This window comes from Eretmochelys imbricata, chromosome 16 (genome assembly GCF_965152235.1).
Source record: "Eretmochelys imbricata isolate rEreImb1 chromosome 16, rEreImb1.hap1, whole genome shotgun sequence".
NCBI lineage: Eukaryota > Metazoa > Chordata > Testudines > Cheloniidae > Eretmochelys > Eretmochelys imbricata.
The window spans coordinates 6,329,475-6,353,942 of record NC_135587.1 but is presented as its reverse complement, the minus strand read 5'-3'; the positions used below and the strand labels follow the sequence as shown (position 1 = coordinate 6,353,942).

Genomic DNA, 24,468 nt, shown 5'->3' with positions numbered 1-24,468 from the left:
CCCAGTCCTCCAATTTGTCTAGATCCCTCTGTATCCTATCCCTACCCCTCAGCGTATCTACCTCTCTTCCCAGTTTAGTGTCATCTGCAAACTTGATGAGGGTGCAATCCACACCATCCTCCAGATCATTAATGAAGATATTGAACAAAACCGGCCCCAGGACCGATCCTTGGGGCATTCTGTTTGATACCGGCTGCCAACTAGACATGGAGCCATTGATCACTACCTGTTGAGCCCGAAAATCTAGCCAGCTTTCTATCTACCTTATAGTCCATACATCCAGCCCATACTTCTTTAACTTGCTGACAAGAATACTGTGGGAGACCATGTCAAAAGCTTTGCTAAAGTCAAGGAACAACACGTCCACTGCTTTCCCCTCATCCACAGAGCCAGAAGGCATAGAAGGCAATTAGATTAGTCAGGCATGACTTGCCCTTGGTGAATCCATGCTGACTGTTCCTGATCACTTTCCTCTCCTCCAAGTGCTTCAGAATTGATTCCTTGAGGACTTGCTCCATGATTTTTCCAGGGACTGAGGTGAGGCTGACTGGCCTGTAGTTCCCCGGATCCTCCTTCTTCCCTTTTTTAAAGATGGGCACTACATTAGCCTTTTTCCAGTCGTCCGGGACTTCCCCCGTTCGCCATGAGTTTTCAAAGATAATGGCCAATGGCTCTGCAATCACATCCGCCAACTCCTTTAGCACTCTCGGATGCAGTGCATCCGGCCCCATGGACTTGTGCTCGTCCAGCTTTTCTAAATAGTCCCGAACCACCTCTTTCTCCACAGAGGGCTGGTCACCTCCTCCCCATGCTGTGTTGCCCAGTGCAGCAGTCTGGGAGCTGACCTTGTTCGTGAAGACAGAGGCAAAAAAAGCATTGAGTACATTAGCTTTTTCCACATCCTCTGTCACTAGGTTGCCTCCCTCATTCAGTAAGGGGCCCACACTTTCCTTGGCTTTCTTCTTGTTGCCAACATACCTGAAGAAACCCTTCTTGTTACTCTTATCATCTCTCGCTAGCTGCAGCTCCAGGTGCGATTTGGCCTTCCTGATTTCACTCCTGCATGCCCGAGCAACATTTTTATACTTATCCCTGGTCATTTGTCCAACCTTCCACTTCTTGTACGCTGCTTTTTTGTGTTTAAGCTCAGCAAGGATTTCACTGTGAAGCCAAGCTGGTCGCCGGCCGTATTTACCGTTCTTTCGACACGTCGGGACGGTTTGTCCCCGTAACCCCGGTAAGGGTTCTTGACAATACACATGGAGGTGTAGACACGCACAGGTAAATACACACACACGCGCGCACACACAGAGGGCCATGCACAGAGGCACAGGCACACATGCAGACGCACACACATAGTGGTACAGGCACACGCGCACACACAGAGGTACCTGCACACACACGCACACACAGAGGTTCCTTCACACACGTGCACACACAGAGGTACATGCAGGCACGTACACGTAAACACACAGAGGTACATGACATATGCACAGAGGTACACGCACACGCAGAGGTCATGCCTGCACACACACGCACACACAGAGAAGCACATGTATGCGCACACCCCCAGAGATACACACAGAGGTACACGCACACGCAGAGGCCATGCCTGCACACGCACGCACACACAGAGAAGCACATGTATGCGCACACCCCCAGAGATACACACAGAGGTACACGCACACGCAGAGGCCATGCCTGCACACACACGCACACACAGAGAAGCACATGTATGCGCACACCCCCAGAGATACACACAGAGGTACACGCACACGCAGAGGCCATGCCTGCACACGCACGCACACACAGAGAAGCACATGTATGCGCACACACCCCCAGAGATACACACAGAGGTACACGCACACGCAGAGGCCATGCCTGCACACGCATGCACACACAGAGAAGCACATGTATGTGCACACCCCCAGAGATACACACAGAGGTACACGCACACGCAGAGGTCATGCCTGCACACGTAGAAGTATAGGCACCTGTGTACACACACGCGCGCGCGCGCACCCTCAGTTAACGTTGATGCTGGAAGCTAACATGTATATGGCTATTTAATTCTTGCTTTTCCCGGTAAAACATGCTGCGTAATGGTATCGTTAATGTAACAATGCACCAGCACCTGGAGAAACTTCGCTTCGCCACATCCTGACTGCTTTAATGTTGAGCGGTAACGCTGCGGTCGTCTAGGTTGTTTCCCCTTATTCATACAATAATCCAAAGGAAGCGAATGTTCTTCCCTGACCATGACTGCACTTGGCAATAGTGGGAGGACATGCTCCTACAGGGCATGGGGCCTAGTGGCACCTGGACTGCTCACACATGGCATTTGTCTGGCTGGACATACTAGCGGGCAGTGGAGGGGCCAGAGGGGGTAACCAGAGCCTCTGGGTTGGGTACAGGCTTTATGCAGAACTTTCTCCATGTTTTGCAAATAAAACCTCAGCCGCAGCATGGTGGCCATGCAGTTCTCAGTAGTGTCCGACTGTCCGTCTCTCAATGTATTTTTAATGCACCAATTGTCTTGGTATCAATAGTTTATAAAACATCCCTGGAGGGTTGTTAACTGCCCATGACAAGGGCTGCATGTGCGGGGAAGGATGGAGCCAGCAGTTGCTGCCTGGAGCCCAGGCCAGAGCGACTCCATAACAATCCCTGTTCCTCGCATGCAGCTCAGAGACCTGCGTTAGGCATGGGGGCCTAGTCCCGGGCAGAGAGCTCAGGGGAGGAGAGGGCTAGCACAGGTCCTTGTCCCTGGAGAAAGCCTTTCCTGCCGGGCTCACTCCCATGAGCTGCCAGGTCCTGTCTTGGGGGCCTCCCCTGTACTGGGATGAGCCAGCCAGAGGCCAGCAGCAGGCTGCTGGTGAGGTTTGTAAATACTTCCACAAGAATCCTGGCCTCGTCTAGTCCCAGCTAAGCGGCCTCCTGCTCCCGCGCCCCAGCTCCTTGCCCCATGCAACATACTCTATAGATGCTCGGTGTGGTTCGTTCCAGTATAATCTTTATTTGGGAGATGGAGCAGGGATTAACAAGGCCAGGTAGAAAACAGGAGCATCGTCACAACCAGCGACAGGAGGAATCGGCAGAGCGAAAATGAAACGATGTCAGGCCCTGTTCTCGGTGCTCTCCCTAGCCCTGTCCCACCACTGCCCAGTGAGCATGGCCTCTCGGGACTCTCCTCCACCCTCGGCGAGGCTGCAGGGAGTGCTCATGCTCTGGCTGTGAGCCAGGGGGGTTGTCTGCAGTATCTTCCCCAAGGACCCTGCAGGGCTGCTTGCTGGCTCTCACCTTCCCTCTCCCTAACGGCACCGAGGCCAGCTCTGGGCCCCCTGGAGAGGGGGGTGGTTGAGCCTCTCCGCTGAACGTTTGGCTCTTGGGGTTGTGGCAGTGTAATAAGTAGGCACAAACTCACACCGACATTTGTGGGGTGAGCTGAGCTGCGTGTCCAGAGCTCACTGGGCAGAGCCAGCCCTGGCCAGAGGGCCCAGAGGATACGGGATCCAGATGTGCACAGACAATACTGTCCCGGATGGCTGATCTGGGCCCAACCCTGGGCAGCATTCCCCAGGGAGTACGCATTCAGCTCCCTCGCACCTCCGTACCTCGCAGCTTATGGCTTGTTTTATTCTTTTTTTCTTTTCTTATTTTTTGCTTTTTTGCAGCAAGCTCTCCCCAAAATGTTCTGAAGAGATAAAATCTCCAAGCAGGGCAGCTGCTTCCCTGCTCTCCCACCTGTGTGAGAGATAACAGAGGGCATGGTGCTGGGTAGCCGCTCTCACCACTGCCCCTTTGGGGACAGGGACGCTGTCATAGTCCGACTGGTCACCCCATCCTCTGCAGTCTGTAGTACAAGGGGCTTTGGTGGCCTTGGCTTGCTAGCCAGATACCCTCTGGGGCCCTCACTCCTGGGCTGCCCTACTGGGGAAGAGGAGCCTTGCTGGAGGGGTAGAAGGGAGGAACATGGCATGGCACGCTTTGTAAAGTCTTCAGCCTCTGCACTACTGCGCACCTGGCAGCATGGAGCAGAAAGGCTGAGCAAGGAGATCCGCAGGTCCCTCCCCTCCCAGAGACATACAGAACCCATGGAAGAAGGATCACAACTCAATGCCTTTATTAACACGAACCACCCAAAGGATGGGGCGTCCCCAGACAGGGATGGGCAAACAAAGATCCTCCAAAACGAGGACAAATGGGAGCTTTCCTGGAGGGCCTGTGGAGGAAATGGGCTACGTCCGTTAATAATGGGAGGCCAATGGCAACGGGTTTAATTGGCTGCAGTTACTTTGACGCATGCCAGCTTGGCCACCGAGATGAAAGCTTTGGCAAATAATGCAGAGAGGGTCTGACTGACGTGTGGCAACCTCCCCATCCCATCCCTGTGGGAGGCAGGTTCAGGTCTCACGTGCAGCCCAGTTCAGCCCTGGGAAGCTCCCAGGCTCTCCACCTGTGTCACCTCTGTAGGTTGCGTGGGCTGAGCAGCATGGGGGCGCCAGCGCCGTGGGTCAGCCAGGCCAGTGGTGGGGCTGCGCCTGGGCGGAGCTGCTCCACCCTGACCAGGCCACAGAGCCAGGGGAAGGGGACAGGAAGCAAGCTGCCCAGGGAGTGAGCACAGCGGGCTGGGTGGCACCTGTCCAGATGCACAGGGGGAGCGTGAGCCGCAGGATAGGAACGTCCCTTGCTCTGGAGCACTGCCAGGCCCAAGGGGAGCACCTCTGCTCAGCCAGTGGCTTCATATTACCAAGGGGGCTGTGTTCCCAGCAGCCCCCACCTAAACTTGAGCACTGAGCAGGTGGGGATGCCCTGTGCTGGAGCGGGGAGCTGGGCCGGGGGATGATGTGTATAGCACCTGCAGTGCCAGGGGAGCTAGTCAGACCTGCCACCCTCACTCGGTCCTGTCATCCCCTGGGACTGGTCCGTAGTCTTCTCTCACGCTGTCCGGCCCCCGGGGCAGGGAGGCGGTGCAGAGCTAGGCAGGGCGGGGTGCACAGGTTACATGATGGTGCAGGAAGACAGTGGATTTCGGATGTGGCAGGTGCAGGCTGCGCCGCAGTACTGGCGGAAGGTCTGGTAGCAGCTGCGGTCGGCGTCGCTGCTCCACTGCACGGGGTTGGCAGCCAGGGCCTCAGCCGGCAGTCTGTTCAGGATACTGGTGTTCACTGCCAGCGCGGCCAGCCCGTAGTCGGTGAAGAGCACGGTTTCCCGCTTGCAGGTGGGGCAGGAGATGAACTTGTACTTGGGGCAGGACTCATAGAGGATCTGCAGGCACTCCTCGCACACCGAGTGCAGGCAGGAGAGGATGCGGGGCCGCTTGTTGGTGAAGTTGTACATGTGGCCGCAGGTGGGGCACTCGAGGGGCTCGCACGGTGTGGAGGGGTGCAGAACGTACTGGTTAACGATCACCTCGTCTGAGGGCGGCTGGCGGTGGTAACAGACCTCTGAGCTGCCCTTGCGCTGCCCTTGGTATATTCGCTCTCGCCGCGGCAGGGGCGGAGTCCGGGGCAGCCCCAGAGAGCCAGGATTACTGTCCAGGGCAGGGATGTCCCCGCAAGCCTGATTGACAATGATCTCGGACTCTGATGGCCAGGCGCGCTTGGCCACGAGGGGGGGCTCCCGGCGGGGCGCTGAGGTGTAGCGCGGCTGGGAGGCCTGGAGTTCCGAGAACTTCTCTGGGTGGATGATCTTCATCGCCTCCATTTTGATGATGACTTGTTGCCCTTTGAGACACGACATGAGGATGGTTTTCACATTGCTGTCCGCTGCTCTGGGCTCTGCAAGGGGAGCCTGCATGAGGCTAGAACACGCCGGCAGCATGCAGAGCTTTCAATCGTGTTCGGGCAGTGAAGCGATAGGGCTGGAGAAAGCCGCTGGAGCAGGGGCACATCCTGGGAGAAAGGTGCAGCTCTAGGCAACCAAGTTCCCTCTGGATTCCAGTAACCCCAGCTTCCCCCGCATTCCTAGAGGTGCTGCTTCCGCAGATGGAGGCGTGCACAGGAAGTGGCTGAAGTCACAGCAGCATTCTGCTGAGCGGAGCCTTTCTGCTCCTAGGTTCCAATCTAATGATCAAAGTTCTTCCTCCCCGCAGTGCCTTTCTCAGATGCTTAATCCTGTGGCAGCCCTGTCATGGAGAGATCTCCCACTCTCTGTGTGCTCTCGCTTTCCAAGCCAGATCATCATCAGCTGGAAATAGCAAACTCAGGCAAGAGGCTTAGGGACAGCCAGGCTCTCTCCTGGCCCTGGAGCAGATGAGTCAGGGCTCCAGGTCATCCCAGGACAGCTCCCACCAGGCATATGCTCAGTGCAGCCTGCAAGGAGGGCTCCCTGCACCTTTCCACAGGTGCCCTGCCCCCACCCAGCCTGTATTCCTCTTTCTGGGTAAGATCCTGGCAGGGCTGAAAAATGTGTGTGTGAATTCCTTTGCTCTGACTTCGTCTCTCCCACTCGCAGTCACTGAGGTTCGCGGAGCCTGCAGCTGCCCCAGGGTAGTAGCTGGGCACCAGACCCAGAGCCAGGAAGCGTCCTGCTGGGGTGAGGAGTGGACCGGGCTCACCTTTGCAGTGGCATGCTCCGTTGGTGGGGACGCAGGGGGTGTAGCCACCGATCAGACCTGCCGCGCTGCCCCAGCCTCAGCTCCACGTTCCCTGCAGCCACTCGCAGGAAAAGGCTGGAAACACAAAGCAACAGGAAGTTGGAGACTCGGCTCAAGGGAGATTTGAAATCTGCAAGTGTTCAATGGGGATCACTGGGTGGCTGGAGCCAGCGCCTCACTCTCTGCTCCTTGGGCAGACCCAAGGAGCACACCCCAGAGCCCTGGCTGGCTGCCCAGCACAGCTGCAAGACATGGGAGTCGCCAGGCATTCCCCACAGGCCCCTGTTCTCCAGTACCTACCTGTCAGTTTCCCAGGGCTGGGCTTGGGGAGGGGGGATTCTGGGGAGGGGCTCAGCACTCCCTGACCAAAGCCTGGGACAGACTCTGATGTCTCCCCTAGAAATCCCAGATGCATAAGTAGCCTGTTACTCCCCCTCCCCCTCCTAGGTCTCAGGGGCCCTTTCTCAGGTAGTCGGGGCTCCCCACTCTGCCTCTGGATTTGTGCATTTGACCCCTGCCATTGATTATGTCACTCTCCCCACATTATCTCACATACATTCGCTCCGCCCTGGCTTCTCTCTCTCTTCCTCTTGGGACAGGGGCTGAGAAGGCACCAGTGTTTCAGGGGTGAAAGGGTGACTGTCACTGTAGGTATTGCCTTCCTAGTGGCAAGGAGACAGCCCTGTCCCTCTGGAGAGGACGATGGAGGCTCCTTCATTGCAGGCCTGGCAAATTCCTACCCTGTGTTAGCAGGGAGCTGCCTTCAGCATGCTCCAACCAAGCTCTGCAAGAACTGATCATGGGGCCATGCACCCACGGAACCACCTAAAGGAGGCTGCTTGGCCACAGGACCGTTCAACAGGGCTGTCTGGCTATGGTGCAGCCCCAGAAGGGACCACCTGGCTAAGGGGCTGCCCAAAGGGCCAGCTGAGCGAACTGGTCAAGGTATTTTACCCCATCCAAATCTCTCATTCATCCCAAATGTCTTGCTCTAATGCAGTGGGGATCAGCAGGAAGCGGGTGGAAGAGCTGGTGAGTTAGCTGGGCCCGCTGGGCCTACCCTGCACCTTCATCACAGCCACCAGGGCTTGGAAGGCAGCAAATCCTCATCACCAGGCTGCCCGTTGTGCCTGGCTGCAGTGTGCTACATTCTACCTACCCAGCCACAGGGACAACACAGCACACACCCTGCTATACGACACAGGAGTGACACATCCACCACACACACTGACACACAGCACTCCCACTGCTACACAACACAGGAGTGACACACCCGGCACACAACACACACCCTGCTACACAACACAGGAGTGACACACCCGGCACACAACACACACCCTGCTACACAACACAGGAGTGACACACCCGGCACACACACTGACACACAGCTACACAACACAAGAATGACACACCTGTCATACACAGCACACACCCTGCTACACAACATAGGAGTGACACACCCAGCACACACCCCAACACACAGCACTCCCACTGCTACGCAACACAGCAGTGACACACCCGGCACGCACACTGACAGGCAGTGCTCAAGAGGCACACACCACACACACAGTGACATATATGCTCACACACACACATAACAAGCTAACACACAGCGTTCACACTCCCAGCACACTCCATGCTGACAGGCTGGGAGCAGCTCACACAGCCACACGGTGTTCACAGGGACCCATGGCACGCACTGTATGCAATGACACGCAGCACAGATATGCAGCATTCACACAGCATGCACACAGTTACACAGCACTCACACTTGACACATCACACACACTCGCAAGCGCACACACAGTCCTGCAGGCTGATGCCCACCACTGACACACACTGACAGGCAGTAAATACCCTTACCTGGGATGGGCTGTGGGGCTGCAAAGCTCTGTTATTTAAGGAGGCTCCTGCCTTGTGGGGCTGGCTCCTCTCTCTGGGCCAGGCAAACTGCCAGCGGACTGGAGGCCTCAGTCACTAGAGGTTATCTGAAAGGCAGAGGAGATGACTCTGTTATCCACACCCTCTCCAAATCGTGCCTGGCTCTTCCTCAGTTCCAGTCCAGCTTCCTGATGGCCCCTGGCAACAGCCTGCTCAGTGCAGCCTCTTCTGCTGTTCAATGTCCAGCCCAGCAAAGAGGTATTTATCCCCTAAAGGGCAGGACACAAAGGCCGCACTCAAAGAGGAAGGGCTCTCCCCCAGCTGTGCTTGTTCCGGATGCTGTGCAATGGCCAGCCCTCCGAGGTACCTGCAGGCCAGTGGGCTCAGGAGGGAGCCCAGCTCCCTGCCAGGCCTGCTGCGGAGGTTCCCTGGGACTGCTCCTGACTGCACCTTCGATCCCAGGGATGCGACTCTTCCAGGCTGCAATGATGAAGGACAACTGCCTCTTCCCAGGGCTTTCGCCTCCTCGACTCCTCGCACCAGTACGACAGCAAACCTGCTCTCTGGGCAGGATGGGATTTTGCTTCGACAGGTAAGATGCTGATGCAACACTGTCTGCGACGGCAAGTGCACACGGCATCTGCAGGCTACTGAACTGGCAGAACCTTACAAGAGGCGGCAGCATCTGCTAGTAGCTTTCCTGGGATCATCTCTGCAAAGGCAAGATCCTTGGCAGCACAGCAGATACAGGGCTGGCTGGAAGCAAGGGCCTTGCCAAATCCTTTCTGTTGCTGGCAGACCCTGTCCCCTGGGGATGCTCACTGCTGGAGGTGGTCTCTTTGCTGCTCTGGCTGCTGCTGTGGAAGGCTCTCCCCAGGAGCTGTGAGGGAGCCTGTCCCCAGGATGCTCAGTGCTGGGAGCTGGTTCCTTGCTGCTCTCTCTCCCCCTCTCTCTGTGTGTCTGCAGTGGGTACTGCAGTGATGCAGCCAGCTCACATTTCTTGCTATCAGCAGCATGGAGCCCAGAGGGCCGCAGAGCCCTAGTGCCCAATATCAGCTCCCTCCCCCTCGTCATTCATGAGTCTTTTCCCCTCCCTCAGCAGCATTTAGCTCAGTTCCTCTGCTCGTCTCTGCTCGTGCAGCAGCTGGTTCCAGGCAGGCTGCTTGCTATGCAAGCTTCCTGGGGGAGGGGGTGAAGGGGATTTCCCCCCTCGATGGCAGGATGGCTGCAGCTCTCAGCAAGCTCTCCGCTCGCTCGGGTGTGAGAGCACAGATTGTGGTCTGGGCTTCCTTCCTCCCCCTCACACTTTTTCCGCCGTTTGAGCTGCCTGCTACTGCTGCTGCAGCAATGAATCTCTGCCACCTCGCAGCCCAGGTCAGCCTCGGAGCACCCCGCAAATGCACATGCTGCCTGGCTATTGCCTCCCCTGCCGCTCTGGGAGGCCAGCAGAGGCCATTTCAGAGCACAGACCTGCTTTGACCCCTGGTGGAGTCTCCTAGGAGGCACAGCCGGACAGACACAAGTGCAGGGCCGGGGCCCAGCACTTTAGAGGGGCCTGCAGTGACTCAGCAACTATAGGGCAAACCCACACATGCTGGTGTAAAGAGCTAGGAATATTGCCGTGATAGCCTGGGGCTGTGTGCCAATAGCCTGGTCTCTGCGCTGGCTAGGCCCAGCCGCCCCGGGGCCGTGTCCCAATAGCCTGGTCTCTGCACTGGCTAGGCCCAGCCGCCCCGGGGCCGTGTCCCAATAGCCTGGTGTCTGCACTGGCTAGACCCAGCTGCCCTGGTGCCGTGTCCCAATAGCCTGGTCTCTGCACTGGCTAGGCCCAGCTGCCTCGGGGCTGTGTCCCAATAGCCTGGTCTCTGCGCTGGCTAAGCCCAGCCACGCCGGGGCCGTGTCCCAGTAGCCTGGTCTCTGCACTGGCTAGACCCAGCTGCCCTGGTGCCGTGTCCCAATAGCCTGGTCTCTGCACTGGCTAGACCCAGCTGCCCTGGTGCCATGTCCCAATAGCCTGGTCTCTGCACTGGTTAGGCCCAGCTGCCCCGGGGCTGTGTCCCAATAGCCTGGTCTCTGCGCTGGCTAAGCCCAGCCGCCCCGGGGCCGTGTCCCAGTAGCCTGGTCTCTGCACTGGGCTAGGCCCAGCCGCCCCGGGGCCGTGTCCCAATAGCCTGGTCTCTGCACTGGCTAAGCCCAGCCACGCCGGGGCCGTGTCCCAATAGCCTGGTCTCTGCACTGGCTAAGCCCAGCCATGCCGGGGCCGTGTCCCAGTAGCCTGGTCTCTGTGCTGGCTAGGCCCAGCCGCGCCAGGGCTGTGTCCCAATAGCCTGGTCTCTGCGCTGGCTAGGCCCAGCCGCGCCGGGGCCATGTCCCAATAGCCTGGTCTCTGCACTGGCTAGGCCCAGCCGCCCTGGGGCCGTGTCCCAATGCCCTGGTCTCTGCACTGGCTAGGCCCAGCTGCCCCGGGGCCATGTCCCAATAGCCTGGTCTCTGCACTGGCTAGGCCCAACCACCCTGGGGCTGTGTCCCAATAGCCTGGTCTCTGCGCTGGCTAAGCCCAGCCATGCCGGGGCCGTGTCCCAATAGCCTGGTCTCTGCACTGGCTAGGCCCAGCTGCCCCAGGGCTGTGTCCCAATAGCCTGGTCTCTGCGCTGGCTGGGCCCAGCCACGCCTGGGCCATGTCCCAATAGCCTGGTGTCTGTGCTGGCTAGGCCCAGCCGCCCCGGGGCCGTGTCCCAATAGCCTGATCTCTGCGCTGGCTAGACCCAGCCACCCCAGGGCCGTGTCCCAATAGCGGGGCTCTCGGGGATGGGTAGGTCCAGCTGCTCTAAGCAGTTAATTCAATACACGGGGCTCTGGAGATGGGTAGGCTGTACAGGCTTTCTATTGGTAGGGAGAAAAACACACTTTAAAAAATTGTTTAGCCTGCTTGGCAAGCTCTGGCCAGGGTAAAAGGGATGTGGGGCTCAGCAGAGCTGAGAAGGAATGACTCTTCTTTTCCAGGGCCCAATCATCTCACACAGGACAGTGTTGCAAATGCTCACAGCTCTGTCATGTGTCAAATGGCAGGGCTCAGTTTCAAACCACACCAGCAATTCCCCTTCTTCTTCTTCTTTTTTTAAGAAAAAAAGTCAAATTAAAAATACCAACAACCCCAAAATGTAACCAAACAGTCACACCAATACTCAATAGTCACACCCAGACCAAATAGCCACAATGGAACCCAAAGTTCAAATCCTAACTCAACAGCTGCATCCACACCCAAAAGCGACAACCTTACCCAACAGCCACAACTGAACTCAATAGCCAAACCCTAACCCCACAACTACTCCCGAACCCCACAGCTACACAAGAGCTATATCCTAACTCCAAAGTCACATCTGATCCCAAAAGTCACACCCTCAACCAACAGCAATACTCACACCCAGTAGTTACACCCAAAAATAACAGCTAACATAACAGCCATAACCAAACACAAACAATACTATGTTAAAGCATGCTAGGCAATGGCTCTCAACCTTTCCAGACTACTGTACCCCTTTTAGGAATGTGATTTGTCTTGTGTACCCCCAGGGTTCACCTCACTTAAAAACTTTTTGCTTACAAAATCAGACATAAAAATACACACATGTCACAGCACACTGTTACAGAAAAATTGCTGACTTTCTCATTTTTACCATATAATTATGAAATAAATCAATTGGAATACAAATATTGTACTTACATTTCAGTGTATATAGAGCAGTATAAAACAAGTCATTGTCTGTATGAAATTTTAGTTTTTACTGACTTCGCTAGTGCTTTTTACGTAGCCTGTTGTAAAACTAGGCAAATATCTAGATGTCGATGTATCCCTGGAAGATCTCTGTGTAGCCCCAAGGATATGCATACCCCTGGTTGAGAACTACTATGCTAGGGAACTTTTAGTTCACACCAGCAGGGTCTACACCAGGGGTAGGCAAACTTTTTGGCCTGAGGGCCACATCTGGGTATGGAAATTGTATGGCGGACCATGAATGCTCACGAAATTGGGAGTTGAGTTGCGGGAGGGGGTGAGGGCTCCGGCTGGGGGTGCGGGCTCTGGGGTGGGGCTGGGGCAGAGGGGTTGGGGTGCAGGAGGGTGCTCTGGGTTGGGACTGAGGGTTTGGAGAGTGGGAGGGGGATCAGGGTTGGGGCATGGGAGGGAATCAGGGGTGCAGGATCCGGGTGGCGCTTACCTCAAGCAGGTCCCAGAAGCAGTGGCATGTCCCCCCTCCGGCTCCTATGTGGAGGTGTGACCAGGCGGTTCTGTATGCTGCCCTGTCCGCAGGCGCCGCCCTGCAGCTCCCATTGGCTGTGGTTCCTGGCCAATGGGAGCTGCGGGGGCAGCGCTTGGGGCAGGGGCAGTGTGCGGAGCCCCTGGCTGCCCCTACACATAGGAGTCGGAGAGGGAACATGCTGGTGCTTCCAGGAACCGCATGGAGTGGGGCAAGCCCCTGATACTGTTCCCTGGCTGGAGTGCCAGAGTGGGGCAAGCCCTGGACCCTGCTCCCCGGTGGGAGCTCAAGGGTTGAATTAAAACGTCTGGAGGGCCGGATGCAGCCCCCGGGTGGTAGTTTGCCCACCCCTGGTCTAAACAGACCAACTGATGTGCAACACATTAGTACACTTTAGAAATCACACCCCCATAAAGTACATTGCCACACCATGTAGGCAATCCCTGAGTATATGTCCTACAAAACCAATTTTATTCAGCCCAATCTGGCATTTGTTCCTCTACCATTTAAGGTTGGGTTTTCTCCTTTGGCAAACTACAGAACATTATACAGTCTCTCATTGTAATCTAACTTATTTTTGCCCCAGATCTGCAGATCATCAGTTATTGCTTCCAAGTAGAGCTGTCAATTAATCGCAGTTAACTCATGCGATTAACTCAAAAAAATTAATCACGATTTAGAAAAATAATTGCGATTAATCGCAGTTTTAATTGCACTGTTAAACAATAGAATACCAATTGAAATTTATTAAATATTTTGGAAGTTTTTCTACATTTTCATATATATTGTATTCTGTGTTGTAATTAAAATCAAAGTGTATATTTTTTATTAAAAATATTTGCACTGTAAAAATGATAAACAAAAGAAATCGTATTTTTCAATTCACCTCATACAAATACTGTAGTGCAATCACTTTGTCGTGAAAGTGCAACTTACAAATGTCAGGTTTTTTGTACATAACTGCACTCAAAAACAAAACCATATAAAACTTCAGAGCCTACAAGTCCACTCAGACCAACTTCTTGTTTAGCCAATCCCTAAAACAAAAAAGTTTGTTCACATTTACAGGAGATAATGCTGTCTGCTTCTTATTTACAATGTCACCAGAAAGTGAGAACAGATGTTCACATGGCATTTTTGTAGCCGGCATTGCAAGGTATTTACATGCCAGATATACTAAACATTTGTATGCCCCTTCATGCTTCGGCCACCATTCCAGAGGACATACTTCAATGCTGATGATGCTCTTTAAAAAAAACTGTTAATTAAATTTGTGACTGAACTCCTTGGGGGAGAATTGTATGTCGCCTGCTCTGCTTTACCCGCATTCTGCCATATATTTCATGTTATAGCAGTCTCGGATGATGACCCAGCACATGTTGTTCATTTTAAGAACACTTTCACTGCAGATTTCACAAAATGCAAAGAAGGTACCAATGTGAGATTTCTAAAGATAGCTACAGCACTCCACCAAGGTTTAAGAATCTGAAGTGCCTTCCAAAATCTGAGAGGGACGAGGTGTGGAGCATGCTTTCAGAAGTCTTAAAAGAACAACACTCCAATGCAGAAACTACAGAACCTGAACCACCAAAAAAGAAAATCAGCCTTCTGCTGGTGGCATCTGACTCAGATAATGAAAATGAACCTGCGTCGGTCTGCACTGCTTTGGATTGTTATCGAGCAGAATCTGTCATCAGCATGAACACATGTCCTCTGGAATGGTGGTTAAAACATAAAGGGACACATGAATCTTTAGAGCATCTGGCATGTAAATATCTTGTGACACCAGCTACAACAGTGCCATGAGAATGCCTGTTCTTACTTTCAGATGACACTGTAAACAAGAAGTGGGCAGCATATGTAAACAAACTTGTTTGGCTGAGTGATTGGCTGAATAAGAAGTAGGACTGAGTGGACTTTCTAGGCTCCAAAGTTTTACATGGTTTTGTTTTTGAATGCAGTTTTTTTGTACCTTATTCTACATTTGTAAGTTCAACTTTCATGTTAAGTGATTGCACTACAGTACTTGTATTAGGTAAACTGAAAAATACTATTTCTTCTGTTTTTACAGTGCAAATACTTGTAATCAAAAATAAATAAAAAGTGAGCACCGTACACTTTGTATTCTGTGTTACATATTTGAAAATGTAGAAAACATCCAAAAATATCTAAATAAATGGCATTCTATTATTGTTTAACAGGGCGATTAATTTTTTTAATGGCTGGACAGCCCTACTTCCAGCCCATAAAAGATCTGGGATATGGTGCTTTGGTGTTGAAGCAATCCCCAAAAGAAGTCCCTTCAACATATATCTACCAAAAAGGGAGCTGAAGGTCCAGAGTTTTCCATTTTCTCTATTGAATTGGACCTGCCACAAATGAAGATAGTCTTGCCTTTTGAAGTCTAATCATGACCTTCTCAACTGTTCTCATGAGGCAGCACTCTCATTTGGTGGCTGGATGTAAAATCTTTTGAACCTATACCAGTCTTTCACTTGTTTGGTTTCATGGCTGCCTATATTGTTAATTCAGGCAGCTGGTGTCTAAATTCACACAATAACATCTAATTTTACCATCCAGACAAGTCCCGCTTTTGCATTATCTTTTGGTGCTAATGGGATTTTATATTGTGTATGTATTTTTGGTTGTATATTGGGAACTATATCAATATGATATTGTGACGCCAGCTCTTGCTACGTCTGTAGATATCAGCTGAGCATTGACAAACTGAGAGCTGGAAACCACACCAGCTCACCTGTATGTTAATATTGTTCAAGACAGGTGTTAGACTTGTTAAGGATGTGTTTAGACTCAATAAATTGATTGTCAGCTGAATCTTACATTTAATGTCTGTATTCCGTACTGGAAGGTAAAATATGTTTGTTATATAATAGTAAAAATGCCTGCGCTGAACTTGTGAACTCAGATGGGAGGAGTGGCTCCCCCGACCTGTCCAAGAGTGGCCATTGTGGGACAAAAGTATTATTGATTGCCCCATCAACCCATGGAGAAGTACGTGCAGAAGACTTTGTCCCATCGGTTGGAATGCTGGAAGTGGGAAATAAAGATAGTAGACATGAAGACTTTTCATCTCTTTGTTGTTTGGACTCTTACAAGGGCTGGAGCTAAGAAACAAACAGCAGAGATCCCCAGGGTCAACCTGGGTTAGCCCTGAAAAGACACTCAATGCTGACAGATTACTACATCTCTGTCACCTTTTGGGACCATAGACTGAACTCATTTGTGTATATATGTTGCCTGCTTTAACCTGTAAATAACTCTCATTTCTTTCTCCTAGTTAATAAATCCTTAATTAGTTTACTATAGGACTGGCTACCAGTATTGTCTTCTGTTTGAGATCTAAGGTACAAATTGGCCTGGGGTAAATGACTGGCTGCTAGGGGCTGGAAGCACCCTGAATATTTTGTGATTATTGGTGTAAGTGACGATTTATCACTAAGTCAGTGGTCACAAACCGGTCGATCCTGGAAACTCTCCAAGTTGATCATGATCTCCGGCTGCTAAAAGTCTGGTGGTGCAGTGCGGCTGCTGCAAAGGCAGGCTCCCTGCCTGCCCCAGCCCCACGTCGCTTCTGGAAGCAGCCTGCACGTCCTCGGGGCGGGATGGGGCAGGGGTCTCCCTCCGCGTACTGCTCCTGCCTGCAAGTACCGCCCCCGCAGCTCCCATATGGCCAATGGGAGCTGTGGGGGCGGTGCCTGCAGAGAGGGGCAGCGCATGGAACCATGTGCCCCACCCCAGGAGCTGCAGGGGTGCGTTGGCCCCTTCCGGGAGTGGTGTGGGGCCAGGGCAGGCAGGGAGCCTGCCTTAGCCCTGCTGCGCCACCGCCTGGAAGCCTCCTGAGGTAAGTGCCACCGGGCAGCAGCCTGCACCCCAACCCCCAGCCCTGAGCCCCCTCCTGGAGCCAGCACCCCATACCCCCTCCTGCACCCTGAACCCCCTCCTGCACCCTGACCCCCCTCCCAGAGTCAGCACACTGTACCCCCTCCTGCAACCCAACACTCTGCCCCAGCTCAGAGCCCCCTCCTGCACCCCTGACCCCAACCTCCTGCCCTCAGTCCCAGCCCAGAGCCCACCCCCAGTCCCGAACCCCAACCCCTACCCCAGCTGGGTGAAAGTGAGTGAGGGTGAGGGAGAGTGAGCAACAGAGAGGGGGGGAATGGAGTGAGTGGGGTGGGGCTTTGGGGAAGGGGTGGGGCTTTGGAGAAGGGGCAGGGCCTCTGAGAAGGGGCGGGGTAGAATTATAGAATAATAGAACTGTAAGGGACCTCAAGAGGTCATCTAGTCCAGTCCCCTGCACTCAAGGCAGAACTAAGGATTATCTAGACCATCCCTGACAGGTGTTTGTCCAACCTGCTCTTAAAAATCCCCAATGATGGAGATTCCACAACCTCCCTAGGCAATTTATTCCAGTGCTTAACCACTCTGACAGTTAGGAAGTTTTTCTTAATAGTCCAACCTAAACCACCCTTGCTGCAATTTAAGCCCATTGCTTCTTGTCCTATCCTCAGAGGTTAAGAAGAACAATGTTCCTCCTTGTAACAACCTTTTATATACTTGAAAACTGTTATCATGTCCCCTCTCAGTCCTCTCTTCTCCAGGCTAAACAACCCCAGTTTTTTCAATCTTCCGTCATAGGTCATGTTTTCTAGACCTTTAATCAATTTTGTTGCTCTTCTCTGGACTTTCTCCAATTTGTCCATATCTTTCCTGAAATGTGGCGCCCAGAACAGGACACAATACTCCAGCTGAGGCTTAATCAGCATAGAGTAGAGCAGAAGAATTACTTCTCATGTCTTGCTTACAATACTCCTGTTAATACATCCCAGAATGATGTTTGCTTTTTTTGCAATAGTGTTCCACGCAGGGGTGGGTGGGTGAGATTCTGTGGCCTGTGTTGTGCAGGAGGTCAGACTAGATGATCATAATGGTCCCTTCTGACCTTAGTATCTATGAATCTACACTGTTGACTTATATTTAGCTTGTGATCCACTATGACCCCCAGATCCCTTTCTGCAATACTCCTTCCTAGGCAGTAATTTCCCTTTTTGTATGTGTGCAACTGATTGTTCCTTCCTAAGTGGAGTACTTTGCATTTGTCCTTATTGAATTTCATCCTATTTACTTCAGACCATTTCTCCTGTTTGTCCAGATCATTTTGAATTTTAATCCTATCCTCCAAAGTACTTGCAATCCCTCCCAGCTTGGTATCATTCTCAAACTTTATCAGTGTACTCTCTATGTCATTATCTAAATCATTGATGAAAATACTGAACAGACCCGGACCCAGAACCGATCCCTGCGGGACCCCATTTGTTATGCCCTTCCAGCATGACTGCGATCCACTGTTCTCTCTAAGCTTTGCACATGCGCGCACATAGATCCTACCCTGTGCACAAGGCGAAACACCGTGCACACAAAAATTTGCACAGAAGCACAACAATTTGCACAGGAGAAATTTTTTGCACACACGGCCTGGCAAAAATTTGCACAGAAGAAATTTTTTTGCGCACATGGCCTGGCAAAAATTAGAGGGAACGTTGCTGTGAACCACTGATAACTACTCTCTGGGAACGATTTTCCAACCAGTTATGCACCCGCCTTATAGCAGCTCCATCTAGGTTGTATTTCCCTAATTTGTTTATGAGAAGATCATGCAAGACATGTTCAAAAGCCTTACTAAAGTCAAGATTTACCACATCTATCACTTCCCCCTATCCACAAGCCTTGTTACCCTGTCAAAAAAAGCTGTTAGGTTGGTTTGACATGATTTGTTCTTGACAAATCCATGCTGACTGTTACTTATCACCTCATTATCTTCAAGGTGTTTGCAAATTGATTTCTTAATTATTTGCTCCGTTATCTTTCCGGGTACAGAAGTGAAGCTGACTGGCCTGTAATTCCCCGGGTTGTCCTTATTTCCCTTTTTATAGATGGGCACTATATTTGCCCTTTTCCAGTCTTCTGGAATGTCTCTCGTCTTCCATGACTTTCCAAATATAATTGCTAATGGCTCAGATATCTCCTCAGTCAGCTCCTCGAGTATTCTAGGATGCATTTCATCAGGCTTTGGTGATCTGAAGACATCTAACTTGTCTAAGTAATTTTTGATTTGTTCTTTCCCTATTTTAGACTCTGATCCTACCTCATTTTCACTGGCATTCACTATATTAGACGTCCAATCGCCACCAACCTTCTTGGTGAAAACCAAAACAAAGAAGTCATTAAGCACCTCTGCCTTTTCCACATTTTCTGTTATTGTCTTTCCTCCCTCACTGAATAACAGGCCTACTCGGTCCTTGGTCTTCCTCTTGCTTCTAATGTATTTGTAGAATGTTTTCTTGTTTCCTTCTATGTCCATAGCTAGTTTGATATTGTTTTGTGCCTTGGCCTTTCTAATTTTGTCCCTACATACTTGTGTTATTTGTTTACATTCATCCTTTTTACTTTGACTGAGTTCCACTTTTTGTAGGACTCTTTTTTGAGTTTCAGATCATTGAAGATCTCCTGGTTAAGCCAGGGTGGTCTCGTGCCATACTTCCTATCTTTCCTACGCACTGGGATAGTTTGCTCTTGTGCCCTGAATAATGTCTCTTTGAATCCTGGTACATCCTGGGTTGCACTTAAATTCAAAAAGTAATCTTGTGCATAAAAAGGTTGGAGATGACTGCACTAAGTCCAGCTCGCCTGGGTGGCAAGATAGACCCGAGAGCCCAAGGGAACTGCCTGTAACTCCGTGGTAAGACAGTTACAGTGATCCAGGAGTTCACATTTATTACCAGGTTGGTGAAATCTAATTATAGAACACACCACCATGTTGGGGTGTCTACCCAGCTTTTGACAGTCTGCCCTGAGGTAGGCACTCATGGTCGTGAACCACTCCAGACAGCGTGACAGAAGTATTGTATTGTTCATGCATTTCAGTCTATTAACAAACTGCATTGAATTCTTTAAGAGTATCATTTGCATCCTTTTCCACAGACAAACTATGCACCCATTTGATCATCTGCATTTGCAGACAGCTCTTCAGGTCAAGCACACTTGGTGCTTTCTGTTCAACTATTCAACCTCTCCTGAGTGCTACCTATCCTTGTACAGGCATGTACTCATTTTATTCCAGGCATACAAAACAGTTTTTATTTTAAGATCAGGTGCTCATGGATTTCTCTGTGACTGCTGTGATTCCTTGCACTCCACTCCAGCATCAAGTTGGAAAATCATGTTTCTAATGTCAAAGACCAATCCTTTGCAGACCCTTGCTTTGTAAATTTATTAAGAGACAAAGGACTCCGCGCCAAGTTCTCTGCTGGCATAACTCCATTGAGATCAATAGAATTTGGCTCTAAATTCCTGTATCATCATCAGTATCAATCATCATCATCAGAGCTTTGTCCTTTAGCTGCATTTTCAGGAATTTATTCTGCTTTTGCACTTCTTTGCAGTTTTTGCTGAGAGTGAGGCACTTACAAAATGTCTGCTTTAATTCCATCACTCTGGGCTGGACCCCTCTTGGAATGTCTAGGCTGGAGTTTTAGCCAACACCATCGTACATATTAATCTGGACACTCCCCAGATGTTTGTCCATCGGATACAAATGTTTGTCATTTCCCCCAGGGTGAGCTCTCAGTGTCGTGTTGTGATTGCCTCCACATTTATTGTGAACAGGGCTGGTCTTTACTGTTTGTTTGTCCCAGGTGTTCTGTCTTTGTGCCTTAACATTGGATGCATTTCTGTTTTTCCATTGTTTGTTAACACTTTCATTTGGGAAGTAAAATTTTTACTAGTCCTGTAAATATCCACTGTTCTTTCCTAAATCCAGTCTATTTCTTGTAAGAATCTTGTATTGTTCTGGTTATCAGTTATATCACAAGTAATCAGGCCATCTGTTAACTTTTCAGATTTGCATAGCATAGCTTTAATATGTAGCTCTGTAACGTAATAGGCAATAGTCTCACCTGACAGCTCGTTTTCTGTAAAGAAAATTCACCTTTGCCTAGTGATGTTCTTGCTTGGATCCCAGAATGCTTGCATCCAGAGAGAGGAGACAGTTCCACAGGCCCTAGAGAAAGGGCTGTGGCCCAGGGAGGTGAAAGTCTGTGTTGGTTGAAGGAGTTTCTTTCATTTGGACGTTCCTTTACCTTGGACGGTATGCAGATTTAACAACCTAACTAGGTGACTTGTCAACTAGCTCTCACTTTTATAAACTTATAGGGCTGATCCCAAACATTATGCAGCTGGGGGCAAGACCACAAACAATGAAGATACCTGCCTTCCTTTACATAGCCACTCCAGCATGCTACCAAGTATCTCCTCTTTTGCACAGGCCACAAGGACGATCCTTTGCACCTTCAACAGACAGAAGCTTATGAGCATCCCACCAGATTCTGAGCCAGTTTTCACCCCTGGATGACCACTGAGCCCTATATTATATTTTTCAATTGATTTTTGTTGTGGTGATTCTCTTACTGTATCACTAAGTCCCGGTGATGCCTGGATACACTACAAAAAAAGATCTAGGCCCATGTCTTGCAGCTTGCACATACTATATCCCAGGTTTGGGGTTTAAATTGAAAAAATAAATAATTGTTTGTTGGCCCAAATTTGAAAACCTGTTCCCAGAAAGATAGGAAACTGGGTCACCAGGGAGTAAGTGAAAGGCTCCCCTTATTCTGTAAGAGGACCTGGCTCCCACATTTGTGGTGATGGGTATGGAATAAGAACTAGAATAGAACAGAACTTGTGGAACTCAGATGACATGCCGTGGAGCATGTGCAATCAGTGGCAGGGGGGGGAGCACACACGAGGCCTCATGGAGGGGAAAAGAGAGGTGAGTGGATCCTTGGGGCAAACTTCTTTGAACTTCACCCAGGCCACAGTAGACTCCTTTCAAATCATTCTGGCTGGAAAGCTGAGTCCGACTGCTCAAGATTCAGGTACAGATTATTTTACAATGAATGATTATCACAGCTTCTGAGATGTGCACAACAATGCAACTGAACCCAGCTACTGTGTAATCCAGTGGCATGGCAACAGTGGAGAGGGACTTCTGCCATGCTGCCTGGTAATGCAAGGCTGGCTCTTGTCCGGTCTGCCTGCTACATGCTGACTCCCAAATACCAAGACTAGATCCCGTCCGTTGTGCTCCTACTCTGAGGCCCCCACAAATTGGCTATCTGAAATCAAACAGCCTGCAGAATAAAGGCGGCATGTGCTTTCCATGGGACTAAGACAGTGGCTGGCAGGCTCTCTGCACAGAGCACCTGCTGATGATCATCACGCTCAGAGTGCTTCTTTGTTCTCCTCCTCCATGTCTTGGGCCTCCCTGCAGTGACTCTCATGCACCTCTCTCCTGCTCCTGCTTCCTCAGGAGTAACTGGCACCATTAACACTTGTCTTGCTGCTGAAGAAACATGTTGTCATGGCTCATTCACTTCAGATACACTGACAGCATCTGCATCAGCCTGTGGATGGACAACAGCCTGCACCATCTCTCCCACCAGGGCCCCAGGCCCTGGCTTCTTGCTTTGCCCAGTCAGAGCGTGCAGACCAGAACGATATTCTGACACAGCAGGTTGCTGTGGCTGCATGGGTGGCGGGTGACCCCCGCCCCCACTTCGAGGAGGCTAGCCCCTTCTGCCCAAGGCCCCACCCCCGCCAGAGGCCCTAGCCTTCCCCCGCCCTGCGGTCGGAGCTCTGAGGCCCCCAGCCCCCTCGTGGCTGGAGGAGCCCTGGCTTGAGCACCAGCCTGAGCACCTCTGACCTTCCCAGCCCGTGGCTCAAGCCCCGAGCTCCAGGCTGCCAACTGCAGCTGAGCCCCCGGCTTCAGGGAAGAGGGAGAGTGAGAGCGGGGCCTCAGGGCAGAGTGTGGGTGGGGCCACAGCCTGGGTTGGGGAAACCCACCTTTGATACCCGCCACCCATGTGTGGCTGCCGCTAGCAGCAGGAGCAGGCTGGGCGCTATCCTGGAGGTGCTCATGTTAGCACTGTCTCTTACGCCTGCACTAGGTCTATACGTGTCCCTACATGGCTGCCATTCCAGTTCCCAGGGCGCTGATGACCAGGAAAGGCATTTACAAAGCAAGCAATGTTAATTACCTGGCAGAAGCACAGACATATTGAAATTTTCCCCAGTCTCTTTGCAGGCCACTAAGGGGAACAGAATAGGGTCGTGAGCAAACGCCAATGGCACGGTTACTAATCGCTTTGTGGCCATCGCTGGTGACGGAGAATTGGAGGGTCCAATCCAATGCCTATGGAAGTCAGTGGTGTCTCTCCCACTGTGACAGCTTTGGAGGAGGCCCTAAATCTACTTTTATTATAAATGAAATATTTGTATATAGTATAGGACACAGAACATCATCCCAGCACTATGAGCCTTAGGCCTGCGGGCCTGTGATGGGACACTCACCTCTTGAGTGCCTGCTAGCGGCTGGGAGAGTGCTGCAATCGTTATCCCACTCCTGTATGCCCCCAGTAGGTTGCCGACCTCGCTAGGCAAGTCTTCAGTGGCTTAGCCCACCAGCCAAGTCACACAGTCAAATGGATGAACCCTTCCCGGGTAGCAAGAAGTCCAACCCACTGTTGGCCCTCACCAGGGTCTTCAGCCCTGTCTCTGGGCCCTTTAACCCTCGGGCTTCTCAACAAGCTTTGCGCCCTTCTTGGGGGTTAGGCCACTTTCCCAGTGGCTGGTGGGGGAACCTGGACCCACCTACTACTCCAGGTCCCAACCCAGGGACCCTATACACAGCAGCCCCATACTGCTGCCTCTAGTTAGCTGCTGCTGTTTCCTGGGTCTTTTCCAACTTAACCCATTTCCTTCCACCCCTTACTGTAGGGTTACAGTTCTCAGGTCCTCTCACTCCCAGGGCCAGTAAATCAGCCTGTCAAGTTCCTCTGGCCAGAGTCGATCCCCACATCCTCAAACCTCTGCCCCCAGCCAGGAACTGTCCTCCTCAGCCCATGCAGCTCCTTTTATCTGAGCCTGCTGCTCTCTGATTGGCTGCTTCTGTGCAGGTTTTCTAGGTAGGTCTGGAGGACCTACCTCCACTGCTCCTTCCTGGGACGGGCTGTAGTAGGATTGCAGGACCTCCAGCAGGGAGCCTTGAAGGGCCAGATATGCCCTGTCACATGGCCCAATTCAGCTGCCACTGAAGTCTGTGTGTCTGCATCTTTGCAGTGACATCAATGGGACATGGATCAGCCCTTAACACAGGTAGGCAATACGAACAAGGGCATGTGATTCCAGTCTGTGGCTAGAACTATGGAGAGCTCTTGGCCAGAACCACATCACAGACTCAATTAAATGAGACAGAGAAAGATTCACCACATTCTTTGCAGCTGGGACCAGAATACATGTCCCGCATTCAGGAACATTTTAGGAATGTGGTGAGAGAAATTAACTTTAAATCTGTCTCTGCATATAATATTACAGTAGCTTGATTCTTCTTGCAGTGATGTCTCAGGCAAGGGAAAGATTGAAAATGTCTTTACAATTCTCTAATCCTTCCAGACTAGCTGCTCCTAACTGCACATTATTCCCACCCACTCCCTGAGGGAATCAAAGGCCCAGCCAGCTGATCATGCCCTCAGACTCTATGACAATCACATGTACCGGTCAGGAAACGGAAACAATGCCATGTGACTAAGATGACCAAGTACATAGTGGCAATAACAAATAGTGGATACCCACGGTGACAAGTTCTTGAAGAACCCAGAG

At 51.5% G+C, this 24,468-nt stretch overlaps 1 protein-coding gene across 1 annotated transcript; it reads right to left on the bottom strand.

The window, feature by feature from the left end:
* Positions 1 to 5,001: 5,001 nt before the first annotated feature.
* RNF208 (ring finger protein 208) lies at positions 5,002 to 5,823 on the bottom strand. The gene has a single exon (XM_077835521.1). The coding sequence runs from the start codon at positions 5,821 to 5,823 to the stop codon at positions 5,002 to 5,004; it is 822 nt and encodes a 273-aa protein (XP_077691647.1).
* Positions 5,824 to 24,468: the final 18,645 nt, after the last annotated feature.